The sequence below is a fragment of the Mobula birostris genome, chromosome 12 (genome assembly GCF_030028105.1).
Source record: "Mobula birostris isolate sMobBir1 chromosome 12, sMobBir1.hap1, whole genome shotgun sequence".
NCBI lineage: Eukaryota > Metazoa > Chordata > Chondrichthyes > Myliobatiformes > Myliobatidae > Mobula > Mobula birostris.
In genome coordinates this window covers 27561373-27575977 of record NC_092381.1, presented here as the reverse complement: position 1 = coordinate 27575977, position 14605 = coordinate 27561373, and the positions used below count along the sequence as shown (strand labels likewise).

Sequence of the window (14605 nt, the reverse complement as noted above, 5' to 3'; positions counted from 1 at the left end):
CAGCACTAGTAGTGAGGACCAAGAAGATATGGACAAGGGAAGCACAGGAACGTTTACAGGATGTTTTGAAACAATAGACTGTACTATTCAAGGATTCATCTTTGAATCTGGAAAAGTGTGCTGCAGTTGTTACTAACTTCATTAAAATCTGGGTGGATGAGTGTGTGCTTACAAAAACTTGCTGTACATTCCCAAAACCAAAAGCCGTGGATGAGGCAGGAGGTTCATCACCTGCTGAGGGCTAGATCTATGGCATTTAAGTTTGGTGACCCAGATCTCTACAAGAAAACCAGGCATGACTTGCGGAGGGCTATTTCAAAAGTGAAGAAACAATTCCAGGTGAGGTTGGAGGCGAGGTTGGAGGCAACATTGGATGCACGACAACTCTGTCAGGGTTTGCAGGACATTACTTCTTACAAAGCAAAACCCAACAGAGTGAATGGTAGCGATGTTTCACTACCAGACGAGCTTATTGCCTTCTGTGCCCACTTTGAAAGGAAGGATATAACTACAGCTGTGAAGATCCCTGTTGCACCCAGTGACCCTGTGGTCTCTGTCTCTAAGACCGAAATCAGGCTTTCTTTCAGGAGGGTGAACCCTTGCAAGGTGGCAGGCCCCACTAGACTATCTGGTAAGACTATGGAAACTTTAGCCAACCAACTGTTGGGAGTATTCAAAGACATTTTCAGCCTCTTTCAGCTAAGGTCGGAAGTTCCCACCTGTTCCAAAATGGCAACAATTATACCAGTGCCTAAGAAGAATAGTGTGAGCTGCCTTAATGACTATTGCCCAGTCGCACGCACCACTATGGTGATGAGAGGTTGGTCATGGCTAGAATAAACTCCTGCCACAACAAGAACCTGGACCCTCTGCAATTTGCCTTTTGCCACAATAAGTCAAAGGCAGATGCAACCTCAGTGGTTCTTCACACAGCCTTAAACCATCTGGACAATACAAACACTTATGTCAGGATGCCTTTCATTGAATATAGCTCAGCATTTAACACCATCATTCCCACAGTTCTGATTGATAAGCTACAGAACCTGGGCCTCTGTACCTCCCTATGCAATTGGATTCTCAGCTTTCTGACCGGAAGCCCACGATCTGTGCAGATTGGTGCTAATATCTCCGCATCGCTGACGATCAACACTTACTCACCTCAGGGGTGTGTGCTTAGCCCACTGTTCTTCACCCTCAATACCCATGATTGTGTACTTATGCACAGCTCAAAATCCATCACTAAATTTGCTCATGATACAGCCATTGTTGGTAGCATCTTAGCTGGAGATGAGAGGGTGTACAGGAGCGAGGTTTACCAGCTAGTTGAGTGGTGTTTCAGCAATAGCCTTGCACTCAGTAAGGCAAAAGAGGCGATGTGGATTCCAGGAAGGGTAAGAAGAGGGGACATGAACTGATCCTCATAGAGGCATCAGAAGTGGAGAGAGTGAGCAACTTCAAGTTTCTGGGTGTCAAGATCTCTGAGGATCTAACATATCGGTGCAGCAATAAAGAAGGCAAACTGGTGGCTATGTTCCATTAGGAGTTTGAAGAGATTTGTCACCTAAAGCTCTTGAAAACTTCGACAGATGTACCATGGGGAGTATACTGACAGGTTGCATCACAGTCTGGTATGATGCTGGCACATGACTGAAAGAAGGTACAGAAAGTTGTAAAATTAGTCAGCTCCATCTTGGGTAGTAGCCTTTGTTGTATCCAAGACATCTTCAAGGAGCGGTGCTTCAGAAAGGCAACGTCCATTATTAAGGACCCCCATCACCCAGGGCATGCCCTCTTCTCACTGTTACCATGAGGAAGGAGGTACAGAAAACTGAAGGCACATACGCAGTGATTCAGGAACAGCTTCTTCCCCTCTTCCATATGATTTCTAAATGGACATTGAACCCGTGAACCACTACCTCTCTCTTTAAAATATACTTTATTTCTGTTTATGCATGATTTTAATGTAGTTAATATACATATATATACTTACTGTAATTGATTTACTTCTTTTCTGTCTATATTAACATGTATTGCATTGTATTGCTGTACAATGCTGCTATTTTAACAAATTTCACGACGCATGCCAGCGATAATAAACCTGATTCTGATTCGGATTCTGACCACATTTCTCCCCATTCTGATGCTTAGCCTGAACAACAACTGGACCTCTTGATCATGTCTGCATGCTTTTATGCATTGAGTTGCTACCACATGACTGGCTGAGTAGATGATTGCATTAACAAGCAGGGAGGTCATTCTGCTTGGCAGGCGAGACTTGTAGCTGTGAAATAATCTCAGGTTCTGGGGTAGTTGCAGGAGTTGATGCTGGCACTACAAGAGGTGCTTCTGGCAGCCCTGGACACCTTTCTTCTGGATGTGTTGGCATCCCGAAAACTGCTTGGCAAGCTGCTCAGTCAGCTGATCTGTCTCAGTCCAACATACAAAACTTCGAGCCAACACTTCCATTTCGGCCATGCCTAGATGGCTGGCATGTAGCTCCTCCAACTCTTTAACTCTCAGCTCGGATAGTACAATAATTGACAATCATCACATAAGCAACCCCCATCAAGGGCTGGTAAAATTGGGGGAAGTGGAATTTCTGCTGCATATTCCGGCCATTTTGGGTTGCCATGTAGACGTGTGACAGTATGGGGAATTTACAGGTTTCCCTTTGGATCATTTCTAATGTAATAGGGAGGTTTTGATTTACATTAGGGAGAATACAAAGTTAAAAGTAAATTCATTAGCAAAATACATAGTATATGTTGCCATATATAATGCTGAGATTCATTTTCTTGCTGTCATACTGAGTAAATCCAAAAACCAAAACAGAATCAATGAAAGTCTGCACCAACGTGGGTGTTCAACCAGTGTGTGAAAGACAAAAAACTGCGCAAATACAAAAGAGAAATAAAATGAAAACAAGCAAATATGCAATAATTATTGAGAATATGAGATGAAGAGGCATTGAAAGTGAGCTCATAGCAGTTCAGTGCTGGGGCAAAGGAAGTTGAGTGAAGTTACCCTACTGGTTCGTCAGCCTGATTGTTGACGGGTAATAACTGTTCCTGAACATGACCTGGGCGGTGGGGGGAACCATGATGATGGATGCTGCTTTCCTATAACAGTGCTGCATGTAGGTGTGTTCAATGGAGGGGAGAGCTTTACCCATGATGGACTGGACCATATCCACTACTTTTTTGTAGGATTTTCCGTACAAGGAGATTAGTGTTTCCAAACCAGGCTGTGATGCAATTTGTCAATGTACACTCCACCACACATCTGTAAAGGTTTGTCAGTGTATTAGATGACAACCAAATCTTTGGAAGCTTCTAAGGAAGTAAAGGCTCTGCCATGCTTCCTTCATAATTTGCACTTACCTGTTGGGTGGGTACAGGGCAGGTCCTCTAATATGACAACATCAAGGAATTTAAAGTTGCTGACCCTCTCCACCTTTGATCTCCCGTTGAGGACTGGCTTATGGACCTCCAGTTTCCTCCTCGAGAAGTCAATAATCAGCTCCTTGGTCTTGCTGACATTGCATGAGAAATTGTTGTGTGGCGCCACTCAGCCGGATTTTCAATCTCCCTCATATATGCTGATTTGCTACCGTCTATGGTTCGACCAACAACAGTGGTGTTGTCAGCAAACGTAAACGTGGCATTGGAGCTGTGCCTCAAGAGGAGTGTCTCTTTTGTAAATTTTTCAGCTATTTCCTTTTCCGAGGGTAAACACGATAAACAATCAGCACAAGAAACAGACGCCATCTCTACATTTGTGTTGTTGCTGTTGATAGAACACTCTTCTGAGATTGAAAATGGATACTAGTGTTTGATGATCAGTAATGAGGGTAAAATCTCTCCCATACAAGTACTGATTGAAACATTTTACACCCCAAACTAGACTCTAGGCTTCTGTGTCAATCTGTGCATAATTTTTCTCTGCAGCTTTAAGGAAACATGATCAAAGGCAATGGGGCATTCACTGCCGTCACTCATAACATGTGACGTGAATGGTCCCTATCCTGTAAGGTGAGCTGTCACAGTAAGCTTCACTAGATCATAATGACTGAATCCAGCATCTGATGTCACTACTTCTTTTTCCTTTGTTGAAAGCTACCTCACACTGATTTGTCCATTGCCATTTCATCTCAACCTGAAGTAATGTGTTCAAGGGGTGGAGCACAGTAGCCAGGCTTGGCAGGAACCTGTTAGAGTAATTGACAAATCCTTATCATGCTACCTCCTTTCCCGTCCATTGCCTCCCTCTGGTATTCTTCCCCCTGCCCTTTTTTTCCTTCAATGGCTTTCTGTCTCTTTCACCAATCAACTTCCTAATTCTTTGTTTCATCGCTCCCCCTCCAAATTCAGAATCTGAATCAGAATCAGGTTTATTATCACAGGCATGAGACGTGAAAGTTATTAACTTAGCAGCAGTAATTTACTGTAATACATAATCTAGCAGAAAAAAATAATAATAACTATAATAATAAATAAACTAGTAAATCAATTACATATATTGAATAGGTTTAAAAAACGTGCAAAGACAGAAATACTGTATATTTTTTTTTAAAAAGTGAGGTGGTGTCCAAAGATTCAAAGTCCAATTAGGAATCAAATGGCAGAGGGAAAAAAGATGTTCCTGAATCGCTGAGGATGTGCCTTCAAACTTCTGTACCTCTTACCTGATGATAACAGTGAGAAAAGGGCATGTCCTGGGTGCTGGGGGTCCTTAATAATGGACGCTGCCTTTCTGAGTCACTGCTCCCTAAAGATATCCTGGGTACTTTGTAGTTAGTACCAAGATGGAGCTGAATAGATTTACAACCTTCTGCAGCTTCTTTCAGTCCTGTGCAGTAGCCCCTCCAAACCAGACAGTGATGCAGCCTGTCAGAATCCTCTTCGCGGTACAAGTATAGAAGTTCTTGAGTGTATTTGTTGACATGCCAAATCTTTACAAACTCCTAATAAAGTATAGCCGCTGTCTTGCCTTCTTTATAACTACATCGATATGTTGGGACCAGGTTAGATCCTCAGAGATCTTGACACCCAGGAGCTTGAAGCTGCTCACTCTCTCCACTTCTGATCCCTCTATGAGGATTGATCTGTGTTCCTTCGTCTTACCCTTCCTAAAATCCACAATCAGCTCTTTCGTCTTACTGACGTTGAGTGCCAGGTTGTTGCTGCGGCACCATTCCACTAGTTGGCATATCTCACTCCTGTACGCCCTCTCATCACCACCTGGGATTCTACCAACAATGGTTGTATCATCAGCAAATTGCTACACAGTTATGTGTATATAGAAAGTAGAGCAGTGGACTAAGTACACACCCCTGAGGTGCGCCAGTGTTGATTGTCAGCGAGGAGGATATATTATCACCAATCCACACAGATTCACCTATCACCTGACATTTCTCTCTCCCCTCCTCCCACCTTTCAGATCTACTCCTCAGCATTTCTTCTTCAGTTCTGCTGAAGGGTTTCGGCCCAAAACATCGGCTGTACATTTTTCCATAGATGCTGCTGGCCTTCTGAGATCCTTTAGCATTTTGTGTGTGTTGCTTAAAAAGGACTGCAACTGCAAAATGTTCTTTGGCCTTAGGGCATCTTCCACTGATTGAATTTTCTCACAAACTTGTGTGTCAATGGTGTGATCACAGTAAGTGATGCTTAGTTTTAAGAATTCACATTTGTTATGTCATGCTCCAAGCCCATTATCATTTAATCTTTTTAACACTGTCTTGAAATTTTGGAGATGTTCCTTGCCATCCTTACTGATAACAATGATGTTATCCAGGTAACACTAAGTGCCTGGGGAGCCTTGTAATGCCTGATCCAAAGCTTTCTGCCAGAGGGCAAGTGCAGTTGCTACTCCAAAAATAAGCCTATAATAGCGATAAAGCCCTTTATGAGTGTTGATGGTGGGAAACTCTTTGGACTCTTCTTCCACCTCCATCTATAAGTAGGCCTCAGCTACATCCACTTTGCTGATAGTTTTCCTCCAAAATGTTTTTCAAAGATGTCCTCCATCCTGAGCAGAAGGTACTGGTCTACTTTCATTACTGACTTGATGGTGACTTTAAAGGCATCACCGATTCTGACAGACCCTTCCCTCTTTGGTACGGGACCACTGGTATTGCTCATAGGCTCCACACAAACTTGGAAAAAATTCCTTCTGCCTCATGCAATCTAGCTCACTGGCTACTTTATCATGGATGGTACAAAGAACCAGATGGGCTTTGCAAAATTTGGGTATGGTGTTTTCATTTAACACTATTTTACCCTTAATATGCTTGAGTTTTCCAGTGCCATTTTTGAACACAGTTGTGGCAAAATCCGATACCTTTCTTAATTCGCTTTCAGTTGATCGCTAACACAAGAGGGCACAGTTTTAAGGGGCTTGGAAGTAGGTACAGAGGAGTTGTCAGGTGTAAGTTTTTTACTCAGAGAGTGGTGAGTGCGTGGAATAGGCTGCTGACAACAGTGGTGGAGGTCGATATGATAGGGTCTTTTAAGAGGCTCCTATGGAGTACGCGGAGCTTAGAAAAACAGAGGGCTATGGGTAACCCTAGGTAATTTCTAAAATAAGGACATGTTCAACATAGCTTTGTGGGCCGAAGGCCCCGTATTGTGCTGTAGGTTTGCTATGTTTCTATGTTTCTATTGCAGGGGATATGGCATGCAATGGTGGATGGATCTCCAACCACGTTGTAGTTGCCTCAGCCAATCTTGCCCCTATGATGTTGGCCCTTTGGTTTTTACTGCATACAAGATGAATGTGGTTTATTGGTTGTTGTATTTCTCAGTTACAGATATCACTCCCACAGGAGTTATTTTTCCTCAGTATAAGTTTGAATATCCACAAATTTTATTTTGGTATCTTTGAAAAACCATTCAAACTCATTTTGTGGAATGACTGAAACAGCTGAGCCAGAGTCCAATTTCATTTTGCTTAATTTGTCATTCACTTCTGGCATAAGCCATATTACTTGGCTAGTGTTAACTTTTACACTGTAAATCTCAAAGCTACACAATTCCATGTCACTCTGTTCGTGATCAGACTTTTCATTGACACGGGGGTGGGGGGGGGGGTGCTGCCTCTGTGTAGTACTCTTTCTGAAACTACAACTTGACTTTTTATCTTTTTCTCTTCCATGTGCAGACCATTTATTCTTTGTCATGCTCTTTGTATGTGTCCTACTTTGTTGCATTTTCTGCAAGTTTTGCCTGGTGTAATGTGATCCCTTGGCATAATTTGTAAAAAAAAATTTTTTTTTGCATTGCAATTTTGTTCATGAAGGAAGCCCTTAACTCAGAGTGGAGTCATCGGGACGCCGTCATGACGGCATTTTTTTTTAGCAGGCTTTCTTATTTTTATGAGATTGAGTTGCTAGCTCAACGCTCAACCCAGCATGGATGGAAAGCGTGCAAGGGAGCTGGCTGGATTCGAACTCGGGAGCCTTCACTCTGAAGTCCGGCGCTGATGCCACTACGCCACCAGCTGGCTAATTTTGTTCATGCTCACTTTCATTCCTGACTGCAACTAAATTGCGCCAGTCTGCTGTTTTCATTAATACAGTGATTTCAACTGCTCTTTTAAATGTGAGTTGTGCTTCAGTTAGAAGGCAATCTTGAATGATTTCTTGCAAGATTCCACAAAGTAAATGATTTCTCAGTGCATCATTCAGGCCATTACTGAACTGGCAATGCTCAGACAATTTCTTCAGTTCAGCCATATACGCTGAAATGGACATCTCTTCCTTTTGATTCATTTTATGAAACCTAATACATTCTGCAATTATCAATGGTGCTTGGCTCTAATTGTTCCTGCATTACTTTCACGATGTCAGCAAAGTTCATTTCAGCTAGTTTGGTTGGAGTAGCCAAACTTCTAAGCAAACTGTATGCTCTTCCACCTACTGTACTCAGCAAAACTAGTACTTGTTTCTCATTGGCTATTTTATTTGCTCCAAAATGCTGCTCAATTCAATCAGTATATGTCAACCGGTTGTCTCTCGTGCAATCAAATACATTATTTTTCCGATGTAGCCAGCCATTTTTACTCTTTTTATTTATGATTATTATCACCCAATACTCACTGTTTATGAACCCATGAATTTGTCCGTTTTCTGTCTTTTTTTCCCTGGACTGTCTGTCTTCCTTCCTGAAGAAACACCTGTTGCTCTTTTTTCAACTTGACCATTTCTTTCCTATTGTGAAGAAGGCATGCTGCACGTTTTTTTTTTAAACTCTAGTGTCTCACTGCACTTCAACAAGTAGGTGGTCATCTTTGATTCATTCATTTAATAGACAGATTAAAAGGTTCAGCATAGGCTAGATGGGCCGAAATGCCAGTTTCTGTGCTTTAGTGTTCTGACTCTATGATTCATGTATCACTACCAAATTTATGCAGCAGCCATATCTAAAGATTCTCCACATCTCCTCCCAATTGATGGAACAGAGGTGTGTACAGCTATTCTCCCTGCATTTTCTTGGAGCTGATGCACAATGAAGTGTCGGAGCATTGTAGGAAAGTCCAGCACTCATTGCCCTTCCTCACCTGCCCCTGAATACAGACTCAATCACACAATTGTGGGCCTGGAGTCCAAGGAAATATAGTAGTTTTCCACCTCTGGAAGGCATTTGTGACAAACTGGCATTTCTATTGTAACTCCAAAATTAATCGAAAGAAAACATAGGGCTGGAAAGAGAACAATTTCTTTTAGCGAAGTGCATGGATATCACATGATGGTGTAATGACGCACACATATGATGTGGTGGTGTAATGACGTATGCCATTCACATACTTTTACATATAACCTGTAATGAAATACAGTTTGTAAACAACAAAGAATGCTTAATCAAACAATATATTTACAATATTATTCAAATATTACTGAAATATTAAATACATGGCAGTGGTGACCATAGAAATGCCAGCTCTAGTCTCACCCAACCTCAAAAGAAAATGTTTGTTTGCATTTACCCTATCAAGACCCACATAATTTGGTATTCCTCTATCAAATCCCCCCTCATTCCCTTACACTCTAGGGGATAAAGCCTTAACTTATTCCTAAAAATCTTAAGGACCTAGCATGATGACATGCAAGTCGCGATCTTGGACTACATGTTCTCAGCAGTCCCAGTCTCAATGTATATTGGTCTTAAGCAAAGCTAGGTCATCAACCCAACCCATTACTCAGTATTTCTTACTGTAATGCTGTTTCTCATCCACAACAAGCTTCTTAATGGAGTGGAGCTGATCTACAGGACAAATGGTAAAATGTTTAACCTGCATTACATCTACTTCAGAACAAAGGGCATGCCTGCTTTTGTTGTTGATATGCAATATATCAATCCACAGGTTCAGAGGCAAAGCTACGGGTTATTGATAACCTGTTCACTGATGCTCACAAGAAAATTGACCTTGCACTTAATATCTACAAAACTAAAGTTCCTCCACATCTTACCGGCACCCACCAATCTCCTGTTCTCCTACAGTACATTGCCCACTGATGATAGTCCAGGACAAGATCCTAGAATGTGTGGACTGCTTCTCATATTGGAGTTGAATTTGGTCTATTATTGTCAGGTATGGAGATGCAATGAAAAGATTTTCTTGCATATTTTTCATACCGATCAAATCATTACGCAGTATCATGAGGACGTTCAAGATAAAACAATAACAGAAAGCAGAATAAATTGTAACAGCTACAGAGAAAGTGTTATGTGGGAAAACAGTAAGGTGTGAGATCACAGTGAGGTAGATTGTTAAGTCAGGAGTCCATCATATCAACCTTGGGGAATATTTTGCTGGATCCCTCGTTCATGTCATGGAGCTATCACTCACTGAAGGGAAATGTTAATGAAATTTGCCATCACCTCAGTGTGATACAACAACTTTTGACCATCTGAGAAATAGAGTGTTTGGAGAAGAAGACTTTAAATCTCATGCTCATGGTATTGACATTTGTATTGTTTTGTTATTGTCATATGTACCAAGATACAATGAGAAGTTTGTCTGGCATACAGTTCATTCATATCAAATCATTACCCAGTGCATTGAAGTAGAAAAAATGGAAAGGTACGTCGCACTCCAAGTCTCTCCGGTTAGCGGACGATTTCCCCCCACGCCTCTCTGATGTAGTGGGGAACCGCGTACGAGGCAAGTTACAACAGTGGCTTCCCATTGCCTTCTGCCGGGTGAGTTTCCAAAGCAATCACCAGCTCGTAATCCAGCATAGATGGAAAGCGTGCAGGGGAGCCGGCTGGATTTGAATTCGGGACCTTCCGTCCCGAAGTCCAGTGCTGATGCCACCACGCCACCAGCCGGGTCACATTGAAGTAGAACAAGGTAAAATAATAACAATGCAGAATAAAGTATAACAGCTACAGAGACCGTGCGGTCCAGGTAAACATAAAGTGCAAGATCATAATGAGGGAGATTGTGAGGTCAAGAGTCTATCTTACAAGAGAACTGTTCAAGAGTCTGATACCAGTGGGATGGAAGCTATCATTGTGCCTGGATCATGGCAATTTCCCCAACTTCCCACACCTTTTTGAAGCTAATACCTCAAAGCAGCGGGGAGATGCCAGCAATACCACCTTTGCGAAATACTCCATATCCATCAGTAGAATAGGTGAATTAAATGCAGCACTAAAGCAGTAATTGAACTTGGTGATCTCCAATGAACAGACCTAGAATTTTGAAAGCCAGTAGCAGAGTCCTGAAACTGACACTATATTCTGAGTTCTTTCATGGCAAGAATATATGATTCAAGGATGTTCTCAAAGTCTCTTTGAAATAGTTTAATATCCTCACCAATACATCGGTCCATGATCATTCAAAATGACGAAGGATCATTTAGGATAGCGTTGACAACCTAGAACCCATTCATTGTGGCTACACAGAAGCCTGGTGTAAGTAGTGGAAAAAATCCAATACATCGTACTGCCCAATCAATGGCACACTCTATGTGTCCAAAATTAACTACCTCAGAACCCAGAGAACTGTAAGCAAGGCCTCCATGATCTAGGAGACTGCCTTAAATAGAAGAGCATATAATAGATACACAACAAGGTACTGAAAACCCAATCTTCCAAAGTAATGGGCCTTGCTGAGAAATGCCAGATGTTACGTATGGGGCTACTGGGAAATCTCACTGCAACTCCCACCAAGTTTACCACTTCCATGTAAATGCCCTGCTGAATAGGTATTTTATACACTACATCCCAACCCCCAACCCTATGTTCCACCTGGAAACTAACTACATTGAAGCCAATTCTGAGGACTGCTCTACACCCCTTTTCTAAGCTTCCCTGGTCCATTGATAAGCTCTCAACTCCTTCTAAGTGACTTGGTGTTAGTTTACATTTTCTGTCTGCTTCTCTCCAATTTGTTTAATGCATTCATGTCACTGAACTTCAATTTTCTGTCGAGTTTCACAGCTGAACCTAGATCCAATAAGTGGAAAGTCACTAACTTATGCAAAAAAAAATCTCCAAAGGATTGAAATTTACCTCAGAAATTTTGCATACTAGGCTCATAACGAGAAGTTAATGGTGAAAAGTTTTAACTAATCTGCATATACATGTATGTTGATAATTTTAGCCAATAAATTCAAGTGCTACAACATGTACTAATATCTTTTTTCTCTTATTTTACATGTGAAAAGGTTGCATGTGTGGTACATAATTTTAAGGGAAGACACACTGTAAATGAAAATCTACCAACCGGCAGCATGACGGATATGTCTCTGATCACCCAATCACGTATGGAAAGTCCATTAGGAAAATTAAGTGCAATACAGGTAAGTTAAATAAAGTAAAACATGCATTTGCATCTGTTACCTTCTCTGCAATAAATATGTTTACTGTCCAAATAAAAGTAGTTTTAAATCTTCTGCTCCTCCCAACTATATAAAAACCTTAGTAATTTGAAAGGCAGAGTTATGTAAGAAATTGGAACATAACTATGTAATGTGTGATCTGAAGCCCCCTTTGCTGATCAGTAAATCAGTAGAGAGCAGCATGTTAGCGTAGTGGTTAACACAATGCTTTACAGTACCAACGACTGGGTTCAATCCCCACTGCTGTCTGTAAGGAGTTTGTACGTTCTTCCTGTGACCTCGTGGGTTTCCTCCAGGTGCTCCAGGTTCCTCCCACAGTCCAAAGACTTATTGGTTGGCAGGTTACTTGGTCATTGTAAATTGTCCCATGATTAGGCTAGGGTTAAACTGGGGGTTGCTGGGTGACATGACTCAAAGGGCCAGAAGGGCTTACTCTGCACTGTATCTCAATAAATAAAATAAATAATAATAAATTTCATAATTATTGTGCCACGTACCAAGGTACTGTGAAGACGTTGTCTTGCATGCTGTTTATACAAATCAATTCTTTACCACAGTATATTGAGGTTGCACAAAATAAAACAGTGCGGAACAAAGTGTTACTTTATTTTATTTAGAGATTCAGCCTGGAACAAGCCCTTCTGTCCCACTGAGCCACACCGCCCAGCAACCCACCAATTTAACCCAGGCCTAATTCTTAGGACAATTCACAATGACCAATTAACCTACTAACTGGTAAACCTTTGGACCTTGGGCAGAAACACAGGATGAATATATAAACTTTATTGTAGGATGCCTGAATTGAACTCCAAACTTCAGCACCCCAAGTTGTAATAGCATCACACTAACCAGTATGCTATTGTGACACCCTGATACAGAGAAGTATTGTTGTTGTTGTTAGGTCGAGTCCGACCCTTCATGACCTCATGGGGTCCATAGGGTTCTCATGGCAAGATACGGAAGTAGATTGCCAGGCCGTTCTTCCGTGCAGATACTGCTGCTGCCCAGGTTGGGATGCAGCTGGATTTGAACTCAGGACCATCTGCCTTGAAGTCCAGTGCTGATGCCACTACACCACCAGCTGGCCCACAGAGAAGCAGGCAATACAGATAAGTGCAGTGCAAGTAGACAGTAAGGTGCAAAATCACAACAAAGTATATTCATGAGGTCAAAAGTCTATCTTATCATACTGGGGAAACATTCAATAGTTTTATAGCAGCAGGATAGTAGCTGCTCTTCAGCCAGGTAGAATGTATCTTCTGCCCTTTGGAAGTGAGGAGTAGAGAGGATGTCCTTGGAGAGTGGGAACTTTGATAATGCTCGTTGTTTAACTGTGGCAGCGAGAAGTGTGGACAGGATCCATGGAGAGTAGGTTGGTTTCTATGATGTGCTGGGCTGTGCCCTCAGTTCTCTTTTAATATACTTAGTGACTTGGTATCCCTAGTTCCCTAGGTTAGAAATCTCCAAATATTCACCATTCTCTTCGAAGAAGAAATTCCTCCTCATCACATTCCCAAATGGCAATGTTTCAAATTGGAATTCTTTGTCCAATTATCCATCCCTCACTGGCATGAACAATCATGTAGTAGATGAGACTACTCTGTTGTTACTGAAGAAGCTGGAAATGCTTCATGTTTCAAGGGCTTTAGTAATATAAGCATAAGTTCCTACCAAAATCTCATGCAGTGTTTGGGACAGAGTGGCAATATTACTTTGGAAAAGGACACTGACAAAGGATTGTTAAAAATTGCTAAGATGAATAAATACCCTGGATCCAGTAAAGGAACCCCAATTTATCCTCAATAACTGCAATGCAAAGTGGATCAATACATTTTTGTTAATAGTCATGAAAGTAGATGTGAATTAATTTTTTAAAAGAACTAAATGGCCATTACAAAATTATAAGGATTATAGATAGGGTAAATACAAGCAGCTTTTTTTTCTTCTGAGGTTGGTGAGACTAGAACAAGAGGTCATAGGTTAAGAGTGAAAGGTTCGCTTTCAACATTTAAGAGAAGTTGGATAAGTACATGGATGGGAAAGGTATGGAGGGTAATGGTCCAGGCGCAGGTCGATGGGACTAGGCAGAATATTACTTCCAGATGGACTAGATAGCCAAGGGGCATGTTTCTGTGCTGCAGTGCTCCATGAGGATCAGAAGAAGAGTTCTGAGGATACAATATGGAGATGGGGGTTCAGATCACCAAAGTCTGGGCTAAGCTGTCCTTGGGGAGGGGGTGAAAAGGAGACAGAGGAGGGCAATAGTTTGGTTTGTAGCTAAGGATGGAAAGATAAAGAAGCAATCAAGCTTGAGAAATATAGTCTGCAGGTTTCCTAGCAAGAGCCCAGATTGTATTGAGCTCTTGAGGCAAAGTGAACTCTAACCTGTCCTTAGGAATTATTTAGATATTAAAGACTCACAGTGTTTGCATGTGCAGTAACATTCCAATTAAACAACATCAGTGAGGATGAAATGCTATCTAATGTGAATGTGCATGATCCAATATCACTCTGCAGTTGTATGCAACACACATAGAGAACTCTGGATTAAAGATCTGAAAGTGAGTGTGAACTTAGGTCAGCTCTATGATAAACTTCACGCGTGTGGCGCACAAAAGCAGTGTGTTACGTGAAATAAGTTATGAGGAGTTATGTTTTATATGCAGCTCATCCTGTTAACAAGGATAATGAGACAGATAAGCGTATCAGTAGATGAATGACCAACACACACACACAATGCTGGAAGAATTCACAGGT

At 41.6% G+C, this 14605-nt stretch overlaps 1 protein-coding gene across 1 annotated transcript in view; it reads left to right on the top strand.

The window, feature by feature from the left end:
* The window catches only part of LOC140206277 (phospholipid phosphatase-related protein type 5-like), a 192278-nt gene that overhangs the window by 162572 nt on the left and 15101 nt on the right, over positions 1-14605 (top strand). The window contains exon 5 of the mRNA XM_072274605.1: positions 11675-11809. Coding sequence (XP_072130706.1) covers positions 11675-11809 — 135 coding nt within the window. The remainder of the gene's footprint in view (positions 1-11674; positions 11810-14605) is intronic.